The following is a 25,392-nucleotide window of genomic DNA, read 5'->3' on the forward strand; positions in this document are numbered from 1 at the left end:
TTATCATCGTGGCACAAACCCCTCTCCCCGACTCAGGCCCCCGGATCATGTTATGCCTTGTTTGTGTGTGACAGCATTATTATTCTTGTTAGTCGCCCAACACTTTCTTCCCCCCCCCCCCCCCTCCGCCCACTCCTCTGTTGTTCTGAAGGGAGAGACGTCCCGCTCCCAGCACCACGGCTGCTTCCTGCCCAGCACTTATTGACAGCGGCTAAAGATATTCATCCATTTAGAGTTAAAAACATGTATCATGGTGTCCGAGCGAACTGCCGGGGCTGAAGTTGATTAATGGCAGAACCTAGCTGCCGGTTTTTCCTCTTGAGGAGCGACACGCACAGCCCCTGCATATTAACGAGTGGCTGCGCTTTCTATTAACTAGATAAAAAAGCCTCTCCTCTGCCTTTGCTCCAGGGGGCTCAGGGATGAGAATTTCTCCATTATTTATCATGTGGCCTGTTTCCCCCCCCCCCCCCCCCCCCCTCCTCCCCGCTTTTTTCCTTTTTCATGTATTTCAACCTGGTGTCATCAGTAAACTTTTAAATGCCAAACATGTCTGGAACATCACAGCTTATCGGCCTTACAGGGGCCGTGTTTTTTCATGCAATTTTTATGCGCTTACTTACAGTAGACGTGAGGCATCATGTCGAATTAGCGTCTCGCAAACAACATGGTTGTTGCTCTGCTAGATAAGGCATGTAATGGCCTGTTTCTTTTTTTTTTTTTTTTTTGATACAACAAAATATTTTTCTGGTAGCTGAACGCCACACTTCGTATTCAATGCACAGTCAAGAGAAGAAAAGGCCAGAACCCTTTCTCTACTTTATACATTATTTAGGAGTCATAATAACTATATTTAATTTTGCACTTTTAAAAAATTAAGCCACAAAATGATTTACCTGCATTAAACAGACGAGTAAATAATACAAAGGATAAAAGCTTTTCCAGAGGTTTAAAGAAATGCATTTAAGAACAATACAATGAATAATTCAAAGTCAAAGTAAACAACGAAAACATGTTTCAGAAAGTACAAAATCATAAGCAATAAGTGCACATTTAAAATTGTGTGGGTTCTCTGTTGAAAAGAGTGCAGGAGATAGTCGTAAAACACATACAGGTCTAACTTTTCTTGCGCTGTGATTGTGTCACAGGCAATCCGTTCACGTGAAGGAGGAGCCACTCAACATGGACGACGACGACTGTCCGATGTCACTCGTGACGACAGCCAATCACAGTCCGGAGCTGGACGACGACCGGGAGCTGGAGGAAGGGAACTTATCGGAGGACCTGGAGTGACTAGGATACCGTTTTTGGTCTACGTATCCCTCCGCCCCACCACACTGTTTCTCTCTCACAGACCTCCTGCAAGACTAGAAAAAGAAAAAAACCACTCCACAGTCCAAGCAAAACCACAGCTGACTCTCTCTCTCTCTCTCTATCTCTATCTCTCTCTCTCTCTCTCTCTCTCTCTCTCTCGTCTCTCTCACCACTGGGACTATTTATTGAGCATGCATCTGGATGGAGACCAGTCCAAAGGAACTCTTTGTTGCAGCCCTTTGGGATCCACCCCCCCCGCCCCCTCCCGCCCCCCCCGAACATGACAGGCATGAGATGTCTGATTCAAAAATAAAATAAAACTCTCTGAGACCTATTTCTTTAGGGATGGCGTGGCCACGTACAGTACAAGGATGATGGACTCATGGATGGGGGAAAAAAAACCTAAAACAAATGAGCAAGTCATGTTCCGTTGAAAGCTAGCGGCCTCATATACTGCCAAAAAGGAAGACGTTTTATGTTTGTGAATAATCCACCCCCCCACCCCCCCACCCCCCTCACCCCCACCCCCCAGTAGTTGTTGACGTCTAGAGACAATTGCTGGTTCAATTCAAGTTGTTGCTCTGTTTTCATTTGCACAGGAGTAGTCTCAGAAGTTTGTGTCACTGCCTGTATGTTGCTACTATTATAAAAACAAGTATATTAATTTCAGCTTTTTTTTTTCCATCTTTAATTTCCAAAGTATGATTTTTAATATTTTTTTTCAGACACCACCAACTGTAAATGCCATTCCCTGAATCACACCAGAAACAGAACTGCGGTACCAAGACTGTCGTTGCAGCTGTCCTGAAAAAAAAAAAGAACAAAAAAAAAAGAGAAAAAAAAAAAAAAAAGTTGGCTTCCAGTCTATTATCTGTCTGTGATGAAAAAGTGAAAATAACTGGAAATTCAGTTGGGAAAAAGAGAAGTCCGTGTAAAGCACCATTTACAAAACAAATGCATTTCTGCATAATTTCCCTCTTGCTGTTCTCCTTTACCTCCTCGTTCGAAAGCTTTGTCTACCTGCAAACAGTCACAGGCAACAGCTAGAAACCAAAGCCAACACTAGCAATGGCCAATAGCTTATAGACAGAAGGCACCAAACTCCTCTTGGTCTTCTGCCTCTTTAATCTAGTAACAAAGAGAAGCTTTTGTTCCACAAACTACCTTTCGAAAAAAAAAAAAAAAAAACCTCTGGGATTGTTTCATTTAGCCCTATACAAAGATGATCATGAGTTAAGAGAGAAGGGGGAATTAAATGCTGATTTTGATGTGTAATTTGATAACTCTTAGAGCATCCACTTTGGAGATTTTTCTGCCAGACGTACTGTAGGTAAAAAGGTGATGTGATATTTGAACTGCAGTCATTTTGTGCTGGTGATTTGACTGGTAGAGAGCAGCTAACTGTTAAAGTGGATTATGACCAAAACAAAACATTTGTGTATTCAATGGAAGTGCAGAAACATTGTGTTATTGTGAAATACTCATTTTTACTTTCTATTTGTTCTTTAATGCATTACACATCAGAAGTCGTTTTTTTTTCTTTCTTTTATTTTGAAGGGACTTTATTTTCTTACCTGGTGAATATGTAATGTTCTAAGTGGGACTTTCAAAATAATGTCACGTCTTATTTCTGTGGCGGGTTTTGTTTCTTGAGCCACGTTGAAAAAACTGAAAACATCGCTAACCAAACATGAAAAATATCTAGTGAAGCCAAATAATTCATGATTACAAGTTGGTATGAAATGATGTGGCTTGGTCACCATGGAGAAGCAAACAATAATAGCCATTGCAGAAGAGGATATGGAAGGTGAAACGTTAACCTTCTCTAGGTGATATTTGCTTTAACTCGTCATCAAATACTCATCGTGTGGTTCATAGCTTCGAAACTATATAGATACAAGACGGATGTACTCTATAAAAGTAGCCAGCTTTTTATAAAAAAAAAAACACCTGGTATCTATAGAAACTAAAGAGAAATAGTTGTCGTGGAGACTACGTCCCGTCATTTCCTTCACAGCTAATGTCATCTAGAAAAGTGTTGTTGCTTTAATGGTCATTTCTGTTTTCAGTAAACCAAAGTTACACAAAATTCTGCCTCCTCTTGTATGGGATAAAGAGATGCTAAAACAACCACACACACTCTGTTGAAGGCTAGCATACATGCTACATGTTAACAGACACACACAGACCCCGAGCTAACTTTAAAGGAGTGGTTTTGTAAAAAAAAACAAAAAAAACAACTGACCTACGTGTAAACACTGTGCATATATTGTTTCTCAAGTGTTTTTGCCAAGCAAAAAGAACCAGCTGTAAGAGCGTAACACACAAACACTTGAAGTACTGTACAAACACACAGCATGTTAAGTACACACACATAACACACACACACGGCAGTTGCCACGTCAAGAGGGCACTGGCCCCAGGAACAAAGCTTATCCCTTCAATACTTAGCTGGAGTCAGCAGAATGACTTGAAGACGACGTTCTTAATAATCTTACCACACCAAATAAAAAGGACGCTGCCGTCTTTCAGAAATACAAAAAAAAAAAGGGTTCTCCCACTTACCCAAAAAGGCTTTGGAAAAGCTTCTACCTCTGCACAACAAATTCAGAACAATTACGACAGATTGCACGAGTTATAAGAACGCCACAAGAGCTGTTACACTTTACTACGCTTGTCTCATAGGACGTGGCTCCAACCAACGTTTACATTCCCTGCGTCAAGATAAGGAAAGATTTGCATTGTAATAGGTTGTCCTCAAACATCTGTAGAATGATAATGTATAGATTACCTGTAAGGGAATATTGTGTTTTAAAAATGCATGTCTAAAAATCATTTGGTGGACTGGGAACAAGAACCAATAAAAAGAATATAATAAAAATCATCGGGACGATGGCCTAAATGTACGTACAATGCATTGGAGTGCATTACCTCAGATATATTGTTTTGGGAGGGATAAAACCTGTCAGCCACAGAATGCATATTACCTGTAGATTTGCATGGGTTTTGTATAAATTAAGTAAAAAAAAAAAATGTCTAAAATAGTTGCTTGCACATAATACCAGAAAGACCTCCAGAACTGCGATCTGCTCCTCCACTAGAATTTAGGATTGTCTGGATTTTCTGGGTTGATTTTGTCTGTATTTTGATAACTGTGCATACTTATGTAAAAAAAAAAAATGTTGGTGGACCCATAAATTTACCAGACTTTTTTCTAAGAGGAAAAAAAAAACTCAATGTTTCTTTTCTGACTTACCTGAATTTTTACTGTTTCTCTCTCATTGCTCGCTAAGAATAGCAAACCTGCTTTTTCTGCATCTGCTTTGCGTAGCTGTAAGGCTTAACCTAATGTGTGTATTTATTGCTTGTACCTCTGTGCATACTTTATGAAGCATTATGTCTGGCAGTTGAGTCATGTATCCTTTCTACTGCTATCCTTCTCTAATAATTGGGAATATGATCCCCCTATGTATACAGTAAATTGGGACTGTAGCAAACATATGTTTATGTAATTGGTGAAAACTTTTTTTTTTTGTTTGTTTCATTTCCTTTTTGAGATTCAGCTCCTTTTTTTGATACTTTTCATTACTGTGTACTGTGTCCATACGTTTAAAGGTTCTCTGACATTAGAAGGTCATGATTGAGAATTGTAACAGACGTTATTATTTTCTGTATTCATGGCATTTCACTGCTGAATAAAATAAAGGACCAAAACTTGGAATTTGAAAAGCAACTGTCTACCTCCAGCATCAGAGACTTCTTTTTTTTTTTTTATCCCCCACTCCACTGTTACACATTTATCTTTTATTCTACAAAGGCACAGCCATGAAAATCTAGCTGGCATTACACTTTTAACGTTTCAGGAGCTGCTACTTCAGAGATGTGAAGGAAAGGCTTGAGAAAAAAAAAAACAATTAAAGTTTAATGTATATGTTACAAGGCTTTGTTCCAACTTGCAGCACCTAGAGTCTTGTTTAGAAGAGCGGGACAAGAAGGCACTGTATTGCCCACCCCTCTGGACCTGTAATGGGTTTAGCCTCTGTATGATTCAAGCCCACTGCTTTCATGTACCACGATCATGTCCCAGTATACACGGAAGCATAGCTGCTGCATACCTTCTGAAAGGCTTTTGTAAGAAGTGACTTTCTCAGATAGGATTCTGGTTTTGAAAAGTGGTTTTGACGCAGACCACATTTTGAAATCTGTTGTCATGCTTGTTTAAAAAAAAAAAATTACCTTATATCCATCAAGTTTCTGCTTCATGTAGAGAAAACAATGATGTGAAATTTCATCAAACGTCTTGCATTTTCCATCATTCTTCAACTCGGCAGTTCCCTTTTGACACTTCAAACGGGGGGGAAAAAAACATGCCTTTTTAGCCTCTCGATTGATGGATGTTGACTGCTAAAAAGCTATGACAGGCCGTGTGGCTAAATCAACTCCAGCAGACCTACCACACCTTGTCGGTCATGGAGCAGCCAGACACTGACACCCTCATTGAGATTCAAACTGAATCTACCATGACCAATGGGTTGCCCATTAGCTCGTCTGTATGCCGAGAGCCTTCTACACGTTCCAAAGGGTGCTCAGGGACATCGTGGGACCCTTTGAATCATGTCCGCTGGTCATTTAGTCGTAACGCTGATGCATGTTCTTTTTCCTTACCATATGATGTCCCATGAGGGGTCAGAAAACAACAGCATTTTTCATAAAAGGCGCACTTGTCTTTCTCTTCTTCCCCCCCCCCCCCCCACCCCCCAATGACAGTCCCAGGCATCAGCCATGGCAGGCTCCTGTTATCTCCTCAGCAATGGCGTTCCGGAGCATTAGCTAGCTCGCGAGGCACTCGTCTTCCGTGCTATTTATGCACTTGGAAGTGTTTGTGAATTCAAGTGAGGGATCGCATACGGAGTGCAACAAGGGCCGCTGTGTACTACACAACATCAGAGGGAGCTCCGACATTAAAGTGTGAGAGCGCCTGCTATAGACCCTTCTTTCAAAGGCCATGAAATAATAATGGGTTGTGGTTAGAGAGGTATCCGTGAGTCACACAGGCTGCTTTTCATAAAGTGGAGTTATTTACAGTACGATGAATAAAAGAAAGGGTAGCTGGTGGTGCAAGCCTTTTCCACATGAATGGCGAGGGGAAACAAGTCCCTCTAATACACAGTGGCGGTGCAGTACACTACTTCGCGGCAGGGAAACTGAGTATGCACTGACATGAGTTTATTTGAAAAATAAAAAATGGTTTGATATTTTGGGAAATGTACTTTTTTCACTTTCCTGCCACAAGTTTAGAAAGAGAGATTGATGCCACTTTAATGTCTGTGTCATTAATATGAAGCCACTACCAGGGGACTTAGCTCAGCTTAGCTTAGCATAGCAATAAGACTCCAAAATGGAATACAGCTAGCTTGGCTCTGTTTGAAGGACCCAAAATCCATTGACAAGCACCTCTGAAGCAAAGACATTGACACATAACATGTTGTATATTCAAAAAAAGATCAGTTTAAATTAGGGCTGTATTAACACGTTAGATGTGGTGCAACTGAGGTCAGAAATGATCGTGTTAATTTTTTTTAATTGTGTTAATCAGAGTCAGAAATATAAGTTAGTACTATTTTTCCCTTTCAGCACGTAGTTAAGCCGCCACAGTGATGAAAAATAATGACTTTCACTTTTAAAAACTCCCAGACTGTTCTGTTGACAAGTCAAGTCAATTGCATCACTAAAGCCTGCAAAGCATTACTTTGGAGTGTGCAAATCACCACTGAGCTGTGGATGAAACTAAAATGATTAAGATTAGAAGAGCACTAGCTGAATGGGTCACCGCTGACATCAAGCCAGTTAACACTGTGGAAGACTCTGGTCTAAGGGACCTCCTCATGTTGGCCAGTTATACTTGCTGCAGGAAAGATTAGTTTTACACATGGACCAGTATGAAACAGAGAAGCACATTGTTGGATCATTGAACATCAATGAGTCATTTTGAACTCCTGCATATTTCTTAATTTGTAACAGAGCTAACCATTCAACAAAATCAATATAAACTCTATCTTTGACGTTTCATGTGACGCTGTCTCCTACCTCCAAGTCATGGTGTCAGACCACACTATAGTTTGCAGTGCAACACTTATTCAAAAAATAAATCTAAAAGTTAATGACATGTAGTTCATTTATTTGCATTCATTTGATTCCATGATCAAGACACTGCTACTGTAAGAATTGGTTTACATTGCTAATAAATGCAAATAATGGAATCTTAAACATGCAATTAAAAATGTGATTCATTGTGATTAACTGTACAAATAAGGCTATTAATAGTGATTTAAATGTATTTTTTATTGTTTGACAGTCCTAGTTTTAATAGGAAGTTACCAAAAAAAAACCTTTAGAGGCCAAATTTGGCTTTGTGCGGTGTTTAGAGCGGTGTTGTTATTGCTACCTGAGCTTTGGTCAACAAAGTGAAAAAAAACCAAGACTTTTTCGAGAATTTAGCTGATGGTGACAGATTTTTTTCAACTGTAACTACCTATGCTAGCTGTTCAGCCCCGATCTCTAAGCTAACCTCAGCTAATTGTCTTCATTCTTCTGGCTGTGGCTACATTTCCACAGGACAGACATTATTAGTGGTTCCATCAAACTCTTCTGATAAGGAGCAAGAACACACTTTGACCAAACTATTCCGTAACCTTTAAATAGATCTCAGTACATCTGAGTACAATGGTAAGAGGACAAATGGCTAACATCCTGCCCTTCTGAATTAGCTGTGCATCCTAGCATCACTCATTTCATCTTCAACTCTGACCAATTAGGTCAATTTATGAAGCGTCCCCTTTCGGGATTGGCTGGTAAATATCTCACAGTCTTACAGTTTATTGATTAAGAGTGTCGACTCTCTCTCCTCTGTCTCTTTCTTCCTCTCTCCACTCTTTTCTGACCTGACGATGCGTGTCGGCTCCCTTGAAGACCCTCACCCCCAGGCTGCAAAATTGCCTGCTAAATAGTCCGAGGCAATGGCAACGCTAATTGAGATCATCATTATTATAATTGCGAGCCCTGAAAAGCGCGTCTTAAATAATTTGCATTGCTCTCAAGTTGATATTGGACGCAGTGCAAAAATAATTGCATAGCTCGGAGGCATGACGCTCGGTTTCGGTGGTGGGCGAAGGGGACTCGTGCGCCCGCTCCCCACCCCACCCAGCTCCTGTTAGCGCCCCAGCCGGTGCCAAATTGGGTGCCACAAGACGATGCACTCAATTTCAGATGCCATCACAGGAATCGTTGGGTGCAAAGTTTTTGCTACTTCTTTTATTGTAGTTTTTGTCGCAGTTTTTTTGATGCAGTTTTTGGTGCATTTAAAAAAAAAAAATCCAGTTTAGTCTTTTTTTTGTTCTATTTCTGTGAAAAGCATCCCAGCTGAGTCCTCACAGTCAGCAAAATTTTCACTTAAAATAGACAGCAAAGTAACACTTTGAAATAAGAGCAAAATTCCCATGAGGTCGGACTTCTTTAATGCTTTCTGTGGTGTTATGTTTTCCCTGGTCACTGTGTTTTAACGTTAACCTCACTCCAAGCTCACCTGCCCCCTTTGCCACATGTCTGATTTCCCTCTGTGTGGAAGAAGATGCTGAGATAGACAAAAAAAAATACTGTGACCTCGATACAAAAAAACCCCTTCACTTATCATTACATCAGAGGGACTTGACGTGCAGGTACTTTTCAGTTGTTGTTTTTTAAGTGATGTGCATGCACCGATGTAATATATGCAAGAGAAACTCTTGTTTCTCACACTGAAACAAGGGATTAACCCAACAAAATGGTGAAAAAGTGCTGATATTCATGAATTCTTGCCTGTGGCATTATCTACCAAACACACACACACAAACGCACACACACACACACACACACACACATCCTATCATGTTCTCTCTCCATGTGTCTCACAGACACAAGTACAGAGAGCTTGACAATGGGCCCTAATGAAAATGATATGGTGACATGATACATCTCATTTATGTTTTTCTTGGAAAAACAACAAAAACAATGCTTCTGGGCCAATTCTGTTGGCAAAAAGAGCACATCAAACAAGAATGAAGGGGTAGAATCAGATTAACTAAATCCTCTTAGGAAAAACACACACTTGTCTTTATGACCCATGTTTCCCCTGCTTTTCACACATCATACCACTCTCTCTCTCTCTCTCTCTCTCTCTCTCTCTCTCTCTCTCTCTCTCTCTCTCTCTAATATAGCTTTCTTTCCTTACATGCTCCTTATGCCAATTCAAGCTGTTTGAGGTGGATGGTGTTCAGGTGGCTGAAGAGGTTATGCAAAAAAAAAAATCCAAACTATCATCTTTTAATCCATGGTAATCACCTCTGGCCTTAATCACCAATTCATAATGGAATTTCTAATGGAATGATTTCAATTACCTACCACCACCGGCACCAACGACTTCTGCAATTAAATTAGGAAAATGCAATTGTACGTCTTTGTCTCAAACCTGACTATGTTTGTGTTTAAAGAGTCTGCTGCCCAATTTTTTGTTTATGGAACTTCTGAAGAAGAAGTTTGTGCTCGCTCTGGTGGAAAAGAAAGATTTCTTTCTTTTTTTTTTGAAAGGGGGGAAAGGAAAACCTTGGGAGTTGATCATGTTGGGGGTTGGGGGTGGCAAAGAAAAAAGAAATCTCTAGCATTAGTGAGGAATGGTGGGTTAAATCACTTACTGAAGATTTTTAATGACATTTCAGTGTTCCTCGTATAATTACTCTTCATCCGAGATGGGCCGTAATGCTGTTGGACAGTCGCGGTTCAGGCTCGCTAGCTCGCTTCATTAGCGTGTCATTCCTATTTCACATCAGAGGCTTTAATTGTAATGCTGAATATGCACAGCTCTCCACAGAAGCCTAATCAAAGTGGATCCACTTGTATTATTAATATCAGAAATCAGCCCCGCTTGCTATTTTTTTATAAATAAAAGAATACAGACGCATAAATCAGCTGTCATTTATTAGCATGGCCCTGGCATATCCGCCAGACATGCAAGAAGAGCAACCCCACCCCATCTCCGTGCCTCTCCGTGCATCATTCATCAAGATTTAAAAAGAATAAAAGACAGAGAGGAGAAAAGAAAGAAAAAAAACTGCATTAAATATACATACTAATTCCAGCATGAAGTAATCAGATTACAAAGCAGGTGGCACAGGGTGCAGAAAATGCGGACGGCAGGCAATAACGAGGGGACGGAGGGGTTCACAAGGAGAAAGAAACACAGGGATGAAGAAATGTAAAGTAAAGAAGAAAAGGCGGGAGGGAGAAAGGGAAAGATTTGAGGATTATGGATTTACATTCAAAAGCAAATACCTGAAGAGAAAGAGAGTACAGTGCAGCAGAAATACAGTCTTTGAGGGATGGATGGAGATGGAAAGTGGCTCTGCACAGGTTTGTGCTGACCAGCTTTAAAAAAAAAAAAAAGCAGCTGTGTTTTGAATCCTGTGGCAGTGGGAGTCAAAGTGCTGTGAACCGCTAATCCACATCAGTGACAGGCTTTGGTGCTGATGCAGATGGCGCTCGGAGAAAGTGCAACTGAATACCTGCTCGGGCTTAGAAAAGAGACGCAGGAAGCTTTGAGAAATTAACCTTCACTTTATGGAGAAAAAAAAGGTGTTCTTTTTGATGTGAGGGTTTTTTATTCATTGTATTTCTAAACGGCTGAATGCAGTGGTGTGGCATGTGTAGTTAGCTTACTTGCCTTAAGCATGGATGGTTTGTATATGCCTTTATCCTAGCTAGGAACGGAGAGTAATGTGTTGGAATGAAAGTAAAACAATATAAATATACTGTTCTGCAAGAAAAAGTTCTACACTTAACTATGCTTCTAACAGAAAAAAAAATGCTTTTAACTGTTTTTTAAAGTTAAAGCTGGATCATATGAACTCTTTTAACCAATTATTACACCATAGGTGGTCAAATCCAGTGGTTCCAAATCTGAGGTTGGAGGCCCTTAAATGGGCCAGAAGTTGAATCCAAAAGGTCATGACATAAAAAAAAACCAATTCTGCATCCTAAATTTGCAGATTTGAAGCTAATCACATGTAAATCTTTGGAATACATGGAAATAAGTATTCTGCCCTAAAATAATGCAATTATACATTGGTGTAAAAAACATTTTTTATTTTGCCATTCCAAGCCAGAAGCAGACAACAAAAGTAGTAAGTGCCCAAGGGACAACATTGTCACATACAATGTCAGAATACAGGGAAAGTTGTGACAGCTTCAGGTGGATGAGACAGACATGAATATTTAATCAGACATTAATGGGGGAGACAGACATTAATTAGGCATTAATGCGGAGACTCTTTGTATGCAGTCTACCCTCACCTACTGCCAGTCACATCCTTCCACTACGTGCCTATGTGTAGCTTGGCGCACACCACCCCACCCCTCCTCTCCTACCCCCAAACCACTCATCTGTGTATACTGAAGCACTCAACATGCTATTTATTCACTATAGATGAAGATTCAGTCATTTACATTTTACATTACTCCACCATTAGTCTTGTTAGACATACCTCACATTATTGTTTGCTGTTCTGTTTTGTGATGTCTCCACCTTTCTTCCTAACATTGATATGTTTTCTAAAGTTTCCCATTTATTGAAGCGAGACGCAAAAGAAAAGTGTCTAGCTTGAGAGTGGCGACAGGTAAACTGGCTTCTGTCAAACAACACTTCAGCGTGTAAGAGGGGAATTTGACACTGCTTTGAGAGATGGTTTGCGTAAACTGAGCATTCACCGGCTGATCAAAAAGAAGGTTTTTTACGAACAGACTAGGGAGAGAACAGACGGAGAATAAAGGCACTATAAGGAGAAAGTAAATTACTTCCCAGTGTACTGTACATGCTACAATCCTGAGAGAAGACAGGCGGGGAAATGATAGTGGCAGTGGGGGGGCAGTGTTCAAGTACAGGTCAGCTCAATTACCTGAGTCCGGCATGTCTCTCTCACATCCTGAACATACATATATAACCCCAGCTTGATGATATTCTCTCCCAATCTCGCTAGTTTCCATTCCAAACCTCTTTGATCTGTGATTTGCATTTTAGCGCCCACAGGGTGAAAATTATTTGGATGAGATTTTTTTCTCTCTCTCTCTCTCTCTCCCTCACCGCCTCCTTTTTCTGCATCTTCTCACTCACCCCATTCACCGTACCTGGGGCATGTAAACTCATCCCTCCCTCCCCTCCCAGATTCCCTCTTTCCCCACCGCCGCGCAGCTCAGGATCTCCTTTTAATATCAGCAGTGCCCCCAGAACGAAACAAACAAATTAGCTGACGGGAGGAGAGAGTTTCAATCTCGCTTCCTCACCTGTGTGTGATCCTTGGGGTGAGAAGTCGGCCCCCGAACAAGTCTTCTGAACAGTGCGAGCATTGCCAGAGACAAATGATTTACTAAAGTACACTTTTTAGGTTCTTCAAATGCTCTTCTTGTTTATATTTTATGCTAATTCATACTCGTAGGAACTAGATTTCAGCGGGAAATATTGGAGTTTTTTTACTCCACTTTATATCTTTGAAAACCTGAGTTATCAATTTAATGTAAAAGAAGTATTACGTTTTAGGAAATTCATGTATTTACTCATTAGCACAAAAGTCAGCTAAGTAGATTGATACCACTCATCACTGTGCTGCTGCAAATATTAAGCTAACGCTATGCAGTTTCCTTTTAGCTGCTTAGCTTAGTTTACCATATACAGCTTAACACATTACCTCTCATAACTCCACAGTAGCTATATTGTTTTGACACTTAGGTTTGGTAGATATTGAGCAGAAAAGATAAAATGTGTTAATTGGTGAGCATTAAAGGTTTCTGTAACTTTTTCGTCTTACCTACGGCTAACTGTTTCCAGTTTGTAATTAGCTATAGCTAACTGGCTGCTAGGCTAATGTTAAACGTAACCAAAATGAAAAAAGGGCCGTCAATCTTCTCCTAAACTCAGCAAGTATTGCATTTTCTAAAATGTCAAACTATTCTTCTGAATAAAACTGGGTCACAGTGGTTTGTGGTGCCCTGACCTCAATAGTCACTTAACGACGCTACATGTCTTATCTTGTGACTTTGGCTTGGGGCATGACCCCTAGATTGGATAGCACGTCTGTTATATCTTGTCTTGCTCCTTTGTTCATGTATTTATTGTTTCACTGACCCTATCCCTCCTGTGTCTTTAGCCCTACTTCCTTTAATTTCATTTTCCCGCCTGTGTGATTGTTAGCCCCGCCCTAATTCTTCTCACCTGTGCATTATTAACCTCAACTTCCTTAGGTTTTTGACTTTGTCATCCCCTGTTTCTGTGAATTTTTTTCAACTACTGTTTCACTTATTGCCATGGACCTTGTGTGTGTGTGTTCGGACTTTTATTTACGCCTGCTCCTTTTGGACTTCATCATACACTGTGAGACTAAAGTTTGTTTCCATTATCATCTTAGTCTAAACTTTGATTTCGCATTGGCTCATCTATATTTGCCCCTCTCACCTGTTTAACAGCTTACCTAGGTTTGCACCAAAGTTGATAACTTTTTAAAAATACACACTAAAATTAAAGATATACTATAGGCACATATCTATATGTATTAATCACTGTTAGTGTATTGATGAGATTTATAATGGTATTTAAGGCACACTGACTAGAATATACTATAGAGCCATTTCTGCAGAGTAGCTTGTCTAATTCGAACTCTGCATCATGATCCCCACTAAAACATCCCACTGCAGCATCCTCGCCCCCTACACCAGACATCCGCCACAGCAAGTCTGCTTGTACCTGGTGGCGCATTTGATGTTTTTAAACAATTTATATTTGTTATCATATCAAAGAGGAGGCGTGCGGCTATCAAACACGTGAGGTGCACACTCTCAGCCGAGGGCTTCTCTCAACCAGCCACGCTGCATTCCTTATTCTATTTTATCTCTCTTGGTTTTTTTTTTTTTTTTTGACTAATGTCAGAACAGCTGCTGGTAATAAAATGCTTGTTAGAGTTTGTTCCGTTGCCTCGCAGCGTCGGCTTTGATACATTGTCGGGCCATTTGCCAGTGTTTCCTGATTACCTCGCCACCTACTGCATGTTTATTGATTGGGAGTTAATAAAGCGAGGGCCTCCACTTATTTCACCCTCGCTTTTCCCTTTTGCAAAAGGTGAGGCTTCCCCTTTGATGTGGAAGCGATACATTGTCAGGCAACATAAACGCATTTGTTGTAATGTCAGCTTCGCTCCTAGCATCTCTTTTTTTTTTTTTTTTTTTTTTTGCATTGTGTGCGCATGATCAGGCGCGGCGTGGTTTCACTTTATTGTCATTGTTGGGAATAAATGGAAGGTGTAAGAAAAAACAAATGGTGCCAATTACTCGCATTACCCACAGGCTGTCTGGGTGACTTTATTTTGCTGTCTGTAACGCTGACATCTGATTCTACACTAGATCTTTGCATCTGGCTGCCTTTATGTGTTAGTGCTTTTATGTCTTTATGTGTAGGACTGTCACTGAGAGCCTGTCATCTCTGGACCTGTTTATCTTCTAGCTTCTGTATCTCCCCCCCCCTTCTTCATTTCTTTTCTATACAGTCTGTCCCCATGACAGTCAATATGGTGATTCAATCCCTTAGCAGCTGATTGTCTTTTGTCTCTGTCCATGCTAGCTTCACCCTCTGCTGTTTACCCTGCACCTTCCCCAGACGCAAGCAGGCCGCACGTCTCTTCTTCTGGCTGTCTCGTAACCCCCCCCCCCCCTCCCCTTCGAACTCCACTGAGCCAGTAGTCGTGTCAAATCAAAATAACATCTTTAAAAATTCAGTCAACATTACCCCCTACAAACAGAGTGGGCCTCCTTGTTGGCTATTCATGTATTCAGGTGTACATTGTATCATGGTGGAGATGCATTCAGGGAGCGTGGGGGAACCCAACATGCGCAATTCCATCAAAATTTGATGTATTCATTCATAGTCAGTAGTAAACTCTGTTTGTTTGCAGATAACCGGGGATGTTTACCAGACGAGAAAGCAGGCAGGCACATGCAGATCGCTTTCTTATCGGACAAGTGGTAGCCCTGCACCTGCCGGCGGTGTAACCCCAGCTAGGTCCCCTGTGGTACGTTCCTGTTTCTCCGTCATCTTTTCCTCCAAACATTCTCTCCTTCTGTCTATCTTGATGTGTGCTGTATACAAGACAAACACCATATGTGCTCAGCCTAAGAATTTCTTTTTTCCCCCTCCTATCTCTTCCTCTTTCCTCTCCCTGTGCCTCCTTGTTTAGTGTCACATTCTTGGGGTCACACCAAAGTGCTGTAGCCTCAGGCTGGCTCGCAGGCTTGTGTATCATTGTGTTTGCTGATCGCTTTGACTGCCTATCACATCCTAACACTTTCCCTGCCTTATTTTATTTTATTTTTTTCACTCGTTATGATAAAACACCCAGAAGTGCTTGTAGAAGCAGCTCGATCTGGCATAATATGCAAATGTTGTATTTCTGTGCCTCGTCTTCCTCCTCGGCCTCTTCCGCTTCCCCCCTATCTTTTCCTTGGAAGCGTCCCAAAATCTCATCGTGTCAAGATGCATTACGAACATCAAAACATTTCTGTTTACAACATCGCAGTCGTGTCAATTAAATCTGATAAATTATTCAAACATTTATCTCAAACTCCCCCCCACCCCCCCACCACCATGTCTGGGGAATTTTTAATCAAGCTTCCTATTTGCTTTAAATTAGCACTGTCAAGTGTGCATTTGTGTAAAATCCCTCGTATCATTAAAGATTTATCAATTGGAAATCTGTTTGGGTTGATTTCGGCTGTTAATTGGCTAGGAGGCATGCTGTGTACACTCGTCTGCAACAAGTGTCTCTGAGTTGGGTTAGGGCTGCAGATTAGGATCCTAGCATAGAGTTGCGTCACTAGATCTACAATCCATGTTCCACACGCCCGCAAAAACCTTTCATATACAAAGCTTCAAATCTCTCATTTTAGCTGCGAATTAATCCAAATTTGGTTCAATACTTATCATGCACATTATCTCTTTGCTTTTCATGTCAGTGTCATGCATTCCAAACCTTTCTGTCATTTAAGACTGCATTGCATGCTACCTTAACCGCAATAGACACAGTATACTCCCAAACCAACATTCACTCCTTAAACAAACAGTGTGTGTATTAGTCTTTGTATTCCAGCATTCCTCTGTCCTCCTATCTTCTTGTATGACTGATCGACTGCCTTATGTCGACTCCTTGGATTACTGCTAGACAGTTTTTCAGATAAGAAGCCCTAATATATTTTTGAACACTGACTAAGTAAAGTCTGGTTGCTCTCATACCTCCCTATCATGATTCTGCATTTGGATCTTTAGTTATGTGCCTATTTTTTTAGTCTCTCACAAGCAAAGACGCCTTTTTTGACAACGGCTGGATTTCTATATACTCTTTTACTTGTCTCTCCTTTTTGTCACTTTATTTTAAATGAATATCTACTAAACAACACAAGTCTGTAATAGTCCAGGTTATGCAGCTAAGACTATATTCTTGGTACAGTAAGCAACCTTTTTTTCTTCATAGATCCAATATTGTGCCATATTTGTACAGGTGTTCATATACCTATTTTTGAAGCCTGTCAGTGTGATGACAGCGTAAAAAGTTTGTGACGTTTGTTCCATGCTGTTGTAAGTCAAATGTGTTAAAGGGTGATGACAGACAGCTGTATCCCCTGCCTGTAAAGTCACTAGTGTCACTAGTATGACTTCAGGCCTGCAGCTTCAACCTTTGTACTGTATCACCCCCCCCCCCCCTTCCCATCCTTTGCTCAGCTAAAGCAGCCTTGGTTTCTCTTTTGTACTGTACTAGTAATCATCACAGAAGCTTATAAACCATTCTATCTATCTCTGTATCGCCATTACTTGAGGACATTTTCAGGATCCAGGTTTGTAGTGATTGTGTAGCAGACATCTTAGCAGAGTGTTTTACATGTTTGTCTTTGAATATATAAGCCGTTATTTTTAATAGTGCAGCTGTCTGCACTGAGATCTGTTCAAGCTCCAAAATCAGCTCCATCTTAAGTGCCCCTTAAACCTGCTCTACATTGTAATGCTTCATGTATGTTCAATGTCAGTTTTTTTTTCTCAATATGTGTGTCTGAGGCTATGTTTGTACTTGACATATGTTAAAAGAAAAAAGGGTGGAAAATTTAAGTTATAATTGCTTTGATGTTCGAAGGCTATTGGGAATGTGTCCCTAAAAATGCAAAGTGCATGGCTGTTATGTTAGTATAAAAACAATGGAGGAAAAAAAAGTACTATTTTTTTCCCATTATAATAAGTAAAATGTAAGAGGTGTCATAAAGAACTTATTGACTTGGATTTTTTTGACCACTTAAAGCTACTGCATTAAGATTAATTAAAAAAACAATAATCTTCCAGCTGAGTGTCTTGATAGATTTTGTAGATAATATAGATGGTCAATTTCAGTCTGTTTCATGACAAGCTAAAAACTCCTTGCGCTTTAAAAATTCCAACTATATTCAATACATTTACAATGCATTTTTTTTTTGCTTTAATGCTCCTATGAGGAACTTTTTGGTTTTAGTTGATTTTGGCGCCCCCTTTAAACAAAGAGCTGCAAAGTGGTAGTGTTACCTTTATAAATCACATCATGCTTTCCATTAACAGTCAAATACACCACTCACTGTCGATATTTGCTTTGGAAATGTAAACAAAGGCGGTTTCTGCAGTGAGCTGACAATCATCTCCTTTGACACCTACGCTGCAGCAGGGGAAATGGTCAGTGTTATTACTGTGGGTCTCCTTTACTTTTTTTTTTTCATCAGGTCATAAAAGGGACATCAGTAATAGTTTTTGGTCTGTTTAATAACTAGTTAAAAACTCCTCAAATGGGCTTTAAGCTGAGTAGAACCAACTTTAACCTTGAATAAAACTGAAGTTAAATCAGCCATAGCAGCAGCATCCAAGTAGCATTTAAGAATAAATCAGCTGGTATAATAGCATGTTAAGCCAGGCCAGATGGCAACCACATGTCTGTCTGAGGTCTCTCAGAGGTTGGACTGAGGTCAAAGAGCAGATCTGGGATCCTCACGCAACCTCACTCCCTGCACCTTCTCTCCCTCTTCACTTGCTCTAATTCTTTCAGCCCATGTTTTCTCTTCTTTCATGTCATTCGCACTCTTTTCTCTCTTTCCTTCTCCCCCGCCCTCTCTCTTCACATTAAAGTTAAATATCCCTCAGCAACAGATAAGAGGAAACGGCAGCACAGCAAGTGTTTTACGTTCTATTGTCCTCTTTACATTTTGAGTTTTTCGTTGCAGTTTCTCGAGTGTTTTTTGGGGCACGTTTGAAGCATTTTTTGAAGCCCTATCAGAGATGACATGTTTTGTGCATATTTTCAAACAGACTCCTTTTGTAATGCAAATGGCTGTGACTGTGTCAATAAGCAGAAAGGCAGACGCATGCTGAATGAATCGCCCTGAAACTTTGGTGCTGCAGACTTTTGACTGCTGTGAAGGATGGTAATGTTAACTGCTTGTGATGGGGGGGTTGTTTTAGGGCTTCACTGAATCGACTCAACCCCACACACACATCTTGTTGGTTCTCACGTTTGTGCTTCGGTGCTCTCCATCAACCCATACACACGGCACTCCCCTCAGCGCAAAAACCTGCAGCACATCTGTCTACACTGCATCCTCCTCCTTCTCTTCTCTTCTGCTCTGCTCCTCTAACCGTGGCCAGGTGTTTGCCCACAGCCACACAGCTCTTCATCTCCAGGCCGCCAGACCGACGCTGATGTAATTGCTCTCTCCGCTGATCCATGAAAACAGAGAGAAAAGGCGAGGGAGAAAAGGGGAGAAGTAGCAAAAGGACGGAGGGAGAAAGGAGACAGTCTGTGCTGTAAAGTCAGAACCATGGCTGGGATTATGTGACAGGGTGGTGTGGGCGGCTCAGAAGGATGTACGTGTGTGACTATTTTATTGAGGGTGGGGTGTAAGTCTCTCCGTGTGTTTATAAGAAGGTCAGGGATAAGTTAGGTGGAAAAAAAGAAAGTTGTAATGATTTTTGTTTGTGTGGTTTCATATTGTTTCCAGGTGTGTATGGAAGCGTCTGCACGCATGACCCTCCCCAAGAGAGACAAAGGCAGCTCCACAGTGGGACAGCGGCAATGCTTTTAGTGATTGTGTTGTGAGGGCACTTTCAATTAATGTATTCATGATATTTATATATTTAAATATATTTATAAGGGGTTAAACCCACAGGGGGAGGTGGCTTTCCATTTTCCTAATGACATGCAAATGGGGTGTAATGTTTTGTTCTGTCTCAAGCCCATTCCGGAGAGTTCTTTGGTGTTATGGGAATTAAGCTACAGTACACAGTCCTTAAGAAGAACTCTCGTCACATCACTGACTGCTTCACATACAATTTCAAGTTTCACCATTTACAATGAGAAGTTTAAAGTTTCTCATTGGAATGCTAGCCCCTTAAAGTCCACTTCATGTAAAAAGAGTTTGATCGTCTGCATAACATGTAATCACTGCCTAAAAACTCCATTAGTTTCCTGTCAGCAGATCAAATAATAGTTAGTGTGTGGTTAGACCAAGCATGCGTTACAGAAAATTCAAGAAGCCAAGATGATTCTTTTAATCAAATTAATGTAAATGGTAATATTAAGTAATACCAATATATGTGCGTTCCGATCCATTAGTTGGACAATATTGCCTACAGCGCATCACTTAAACTGTTCAATTTTCTGCTCGGCAAAGGAACTAATTCGCCGAGTGTGTCCTATTTGTTCTGCCGTGAAACAAACAACAACATTAATTTCATAGTGAGAGATCGCAACACTTAGCAGAGAGCCCCTGGAGTTTTGAATGAAATGTTAGATTAGATTAATGTTTCCTCCCTATGTGGCTAACCTGCGGCATGATGATGAGACGATACTGTATCAAATTAAAGAATCAGAGGGAAAAAAGCCTCCTGCTGTTAAAGATCTAATTATTGCAAACATAATAAACAGCTTGATTGTTATACATGCCAGCCACAGCACCCTTTCTTTCACACACTGTGCTTTACTTTATTATTTTCCTTATATTGATTATCATGTTTTTTTCCACAACCCAGAGTGGACGTATTCACATGTATGAACAAATTAGCCCCATAAAATAAGAACACTTCACTGTTTTTAGGCTTATAGATGAATCAAATAAGATCCTTATTTGTCACCTGTGGAAGTGCTCCTAGTCGTCAGACAGAGCTAGGCTAAATTTTAGGATGGACTTAATCTTATCAGCAGCTGGCTGCAAGGATTTTTGGGTGGCACCTGGGCCACCCCAGGTGCCACCCAAAAATCCTTAACTCTTATTTGAACTCTTATCTTATTTGCCATGTCAGAGGCAGGACATATGTTACAAACAACAATTAAGGCTTTTACTTAATGGTTTATTTTAAAATTGTAAATAAATACTTTTCACATGTATTTCGCGAGACAGGTGCATAGGAAAGGAATTCACACTGTCTTTCTTAAAAGAAATACGTTACCAGCAATGTTTGAAACATTACCAGTTACTGGCCACCCCTGCAAAGGTCAATACACCAGTTGGGCCACCCTGTTCAAAAAAGTCTGGACACACCCCTGGCTGGCTGTAGCCTTTGATTTATTTGTAGGTAACTATAGGTGTAGTATCATACTTTTTCTTTAATTACTAGCTAGAACGCAAAGGCTAGGTGTTTTTTTTTTACCAAATATCTAACCTTTTTTAAGGTTAATGCAACTGAGCTCCAAACTTCTATATTTGGGATTCAAACTGTCTCAGGCATGAATCTGCCTTAAGCATTTCTGGCTACTCTGTTCAACATGCCTTTTTAGATAGCATGCTCAGATTTATTAATTGAAGAGTTACGTTCAATTTTTATATCTAACAATTTTTCCCCACTCATGCTTCTATTAATGTAGTTCTATCATCCAGTTCTACTAGATGTCACTCTCTACAGATGGCAAATTTCTCACTCTGGGACAAAACTCTTAATTTCATGAAGCACCGAGCGAAATCTATGCTGATTCAGCATAAGAAAACATTTATCTTTTAACAAATTGATTCTTGATATTAATTCATGTGTTCACTCTTGAAGTGTGCCCATGATTTAAGCCTGCCTCTTTTGTATGTCCAACTTAAATTAATTAATGTCATTACTATCATTGTGGTCCGGCTGATTGGTTGGCTCATCATTTACTGTACTCTCTCTCAAAATCTCATCCACTCCAGCAACGCTGACATTTGGAGAATTCTTGATTAACATAATTAGACAACTTTGATGGGAGATTTACAAAATCCCCCTTTTTCTCCCATCCTGACTTGTTTCCATGCATGTCTCGCAATCCTCACATTAATACTGAGGATTAGATGTGGCATTTATAGTGGCATACTGCACCGAAAGATGTATAGAAAATATCATCATAGAGATTAAATGTAGAGGAGATATTGTTTACTGTGCCTCTTGCAGATATTTTTTTCTGACTTATTTCACTTAAATTATCCTATTTTTTCGATGTGTTTTATACAGAGCGAGAGAGAGCGTAAAAAAGAGATGGAGGCAAAAGGAGACATTGATAGACTCTGGCATGCTGTTATTTCTCTATAAAGGAGGCCACAGTGAGCTCCAGCAGTTTATTGATTTTCAGAACTGCTCTGCTCTCTTTGTTATCCCAGGGTGCTGAGTACTGTTCATTGTACATACGCATCACCTCAGGCTGTGATCCCTGTCAGAGAAACCCAAGCTCTCGCAACAGGCCCAACCCAGACCCCATTCATCCCTACATGCCTACGACATCTTTTCCCGCTAAGGAGTTAGCAGGCCACCATAAGGGAATAAGGGCATCCAGACTCATGATATAACAACTTTGAAGTCCATTGTGTGTGCGAAGGAAGATGGGGAATAAAGTCTTTTTTTCCAAGTGAGAGACTATTCCACTGCGTCATGTCGAGTAGAAGAGGGCTGTTGTGCTTTGGTTGGAGGTGAAAGGTTCAAATCAACAAGGCAAACTCACTTATTACTGTTTTCCAGACTGACGCCGCTTCTTACCGCCGCAGCTCTTGCAGAGGTTAAATTAGTTTGAATAAGCAGTCGCTCTGACATTTAGAATGTTTACCCAGCATGCATCAGCCCATGCTAACAGGAAACCACAACAACCAATGCTGCATCACATCCAATCTAGCCTTGCTTTTATTCCTCATGCACGACTCACAAAAGGAAAATAACAAATGAGAGCACTTTTGTATTGTCCACTACACTCTATTCATACCCGGCAATCTGAAGTGATGTCATGGCTGCCGCTCACCTTTAGCTCGGGTTTGTCTTTAATTATTGTCAGGCAGGAACACACAGCCCAGCTCATCAACTGGATAAATATTTGACCGCTGTCCTATAAATTGGCATTGGGGGTTTATTTTAACGACGCATTCTGTCCAAGCCAGACATCATGCGCCAAGCGATGCACAGTGAATTGGCTCTCTGCAGGTGATCACAGTTCGTCTCCGCATGAGGTAAATTAAAACTCACATTTCTGTTGAGGAAATGAGTGATTTCATACACTTCCTGAATATGTCTTTTTTTTTTAATTATAACATATGTCAAAGCCTAATCTAGGAAGCTTAGGCAGGCCATCCAATTAATCAAGAAATAGGTATGTTTGTAGACTGTGGAGGGGCATGTGGGGAAGAGTGTCCTTGCATGAGTTATTGCATGAATATGGGCGAACATTTGGGCTTTGTTTGTGTATCAATTGGGTGCGTGTGCATGGGGGTTGCCGCAAGTGAAGGTAAAAATGTTATCTGCCGCTACCCGGGGGGCCTCGCTAACAGGACTCAGGGGTACATGCTGGCACCATGTGAGAAAGCTCAAAGCAGGACACACAGGCTATGAGGCGTCACGCCTTAACAAATAAGGATCCCACTGTGATTTTAGCCAGTGTCGCTTTAGCTCGGCTTATGGTTTATGCTAATGGGAAATCTGTGAAGGATCATAGAAATCCAAACAGGCTGACGTTTTTGATTATCATTCCGTGTTGGACAACAAAGGTAGCAAAGGACGAAGGGGACACAAAACTTTTAAAGCGAAACATTTGAAGATATTGAATCCATGTGTTTAGGGGAAAACGGTTGCAAATGCATAAAACAACACAAATTATAATAATAACGGTTTCCTTTAAGCATTGATCTGCTTCTGCTTTTCACAGATGCAGAGTTAATGAGTGATCAAACACAGCTACAAGTCTTCTCCATCACAAAGTTGTCTGAATTGTCACACTATACTCTCATAACTCAACACATCTGTTAGCTCGAGTGGCATGCACGTAATGTAAAGGAGCCTCTCATTACTCACACCCACAGTGTAAATTGTCATCATTGGATGCATTTTGTTCCATGTGTAATAATGTTTGAGAGATGAGGAGGTGGTAAATAGGAGTTATATTTCTGTCATGTATGTAAGTGTATCAGTGGGTGAGTATTTATGCCCCTTATATGAAGTGATCTGATTATTTAGACTTAAGTTTCAAACCAGATGTCGTCTTTATCTGGTTTCCATATATCATGAAAACATCCCCATATGGCGGAGTATGTACATTTTCTCTCTCAGTGGGTTTGGCTGATTGTCAATAAAGTTAAATTAAAAACATATGGATGTCAATTTTGATATTTTACAATCCTCCAGGAGCATGCAGAAGCCATTTTTAAATCCTCGCTAAAGCTGCGGCGCAGGCGTCTTCTTCACATGTGGAATTCACATCGCCTGGCCTAAGTTATTTTGATAACCCGCCGAGTGAGATTTTTTGTTTTTATGTCGGTATTAATCATCAATCACTTGCTATCCTCTTTCTCAAATCCGAGGGATACATATTAATGACGTCTGGTGCACTTGTGTGAACATTTGCAACTGATTATGTGTGCTCTTCTCGCTCCAAAGTCTGAGTCCAGATGTTCAGCTTTATAAGCACAAAGTCAGTAATTATTCAACTCTGAGAGTCCTTGTTGAGTAATGGGGTGTTTGTTTGCATTAAAACACTAATCAGTTGCTGTAACAGGCTTCATTCTGATCACAGAGGGATTTCTTACTCTAATGAGTGCGTCAAATCATCCTCTACTCAAGGCCATTACACATCCAGACAGAATAGTTCAAACTGTCAAACATAAGATATGCCTCCTCTGACAGTTGGCCCAATAAAAGGTTGAATGTTTCGATCAAGCAGCCTCAAAAAAAAGTCCTTCACTTCACAAAAGAAGACTTAACATAATGCTTTTAATCATTCCAGGGCGTCAGGGTTCAGCTGGTGTCACAGTCAGCTTCTAAAGCCTTACTTATTAAGTTCTTCTCATTCTGTGTGAACTCGTGTAAAATCTTTGAAGATTTGATCAGGTACAGGTGTTGGTTCTTGCTGATTTAAAGCAACACCTCAACTCTGTTGCCCGGCTATTGAAGTCGACGTAAAGGCTAACATGGGCCAACTTTTGCATTTCTATAAGCATAGCAGCCGGCCTGAATGAATACGCTCATTATCTTTTATTTGTTTTGTCCAGTTATTTTTAACTGCCTCTGCAAAGGTTTAACTGTAACAACAGATGAATGTCTGCTAGCACAAAGCTAAAGACAAAAGGGAGATCTAGCACCTAAGGATATGGGTGTACTAGCAAATAACATTTGGGCTGCTCATAATCTTGCTCTCATGATGACATGATCGGTGTATTTAATGAGTAGTTAAGCATTTTTTGGGATGGATTTAATTGTAAATCTGCAGCTTACAAATAAATGTGTTCTATTGTTTAATTCTTAAAACATTGTGCAAAGGGCAATATTTGTTGGTTGAGTGCTAATGTGGATAACACTCGACGGAAACAGTCACTTTCTTACAGTAAGTGACAGGTCGCCTGGTAATAGCTACTAGCTAAAAAAAGAAGCCTATATAACAGTCCTGTAGATGTTGCTGTATTTTCATCCTGGAAATGTGTATGACTAATACAATAACACAATTAGCAACTGAAAAACTGTGG

The 25,392-nt window shown here is 40.4% G+C and overlaps 1 protein-coding gene across 1 annotated transcript in view; it reads left to right on the forward strand.

The window, feature by feature from the left end:
- The window catches only part of foxp2 (forkhead box P2), a 101,935-nt gene extending 96,888 nt beyond the window's left edge, over nt 1-5,047 (forward strand). Inside the window, 1 exon segment of the mRNA XM_020654736.3 lies at nt 1,149-5,047. Within this exon segment, the coding sequence (XP_020510392.2) occupies nt 1,149-1,293 (145 nt within the window). The 3' untranslated portion in view covers nt 1,294-5,047.
- Nucleotides 5,048-25,392: the final 20,345 nt, after the last annotated feature.

This window comes from Labrus bergylta, chromosome 23 (assembly GCF_963930695.1).
Source record: "Labrus bergylta chromosome 23, fLabBer1.1, whole genome shotgun sequence".
Lineage (NCBI taxonomy): Eukaryota > Metazoa > Chordata > Actinopteri > Labriformes > Labridae > Labrus > Labrus bergylta.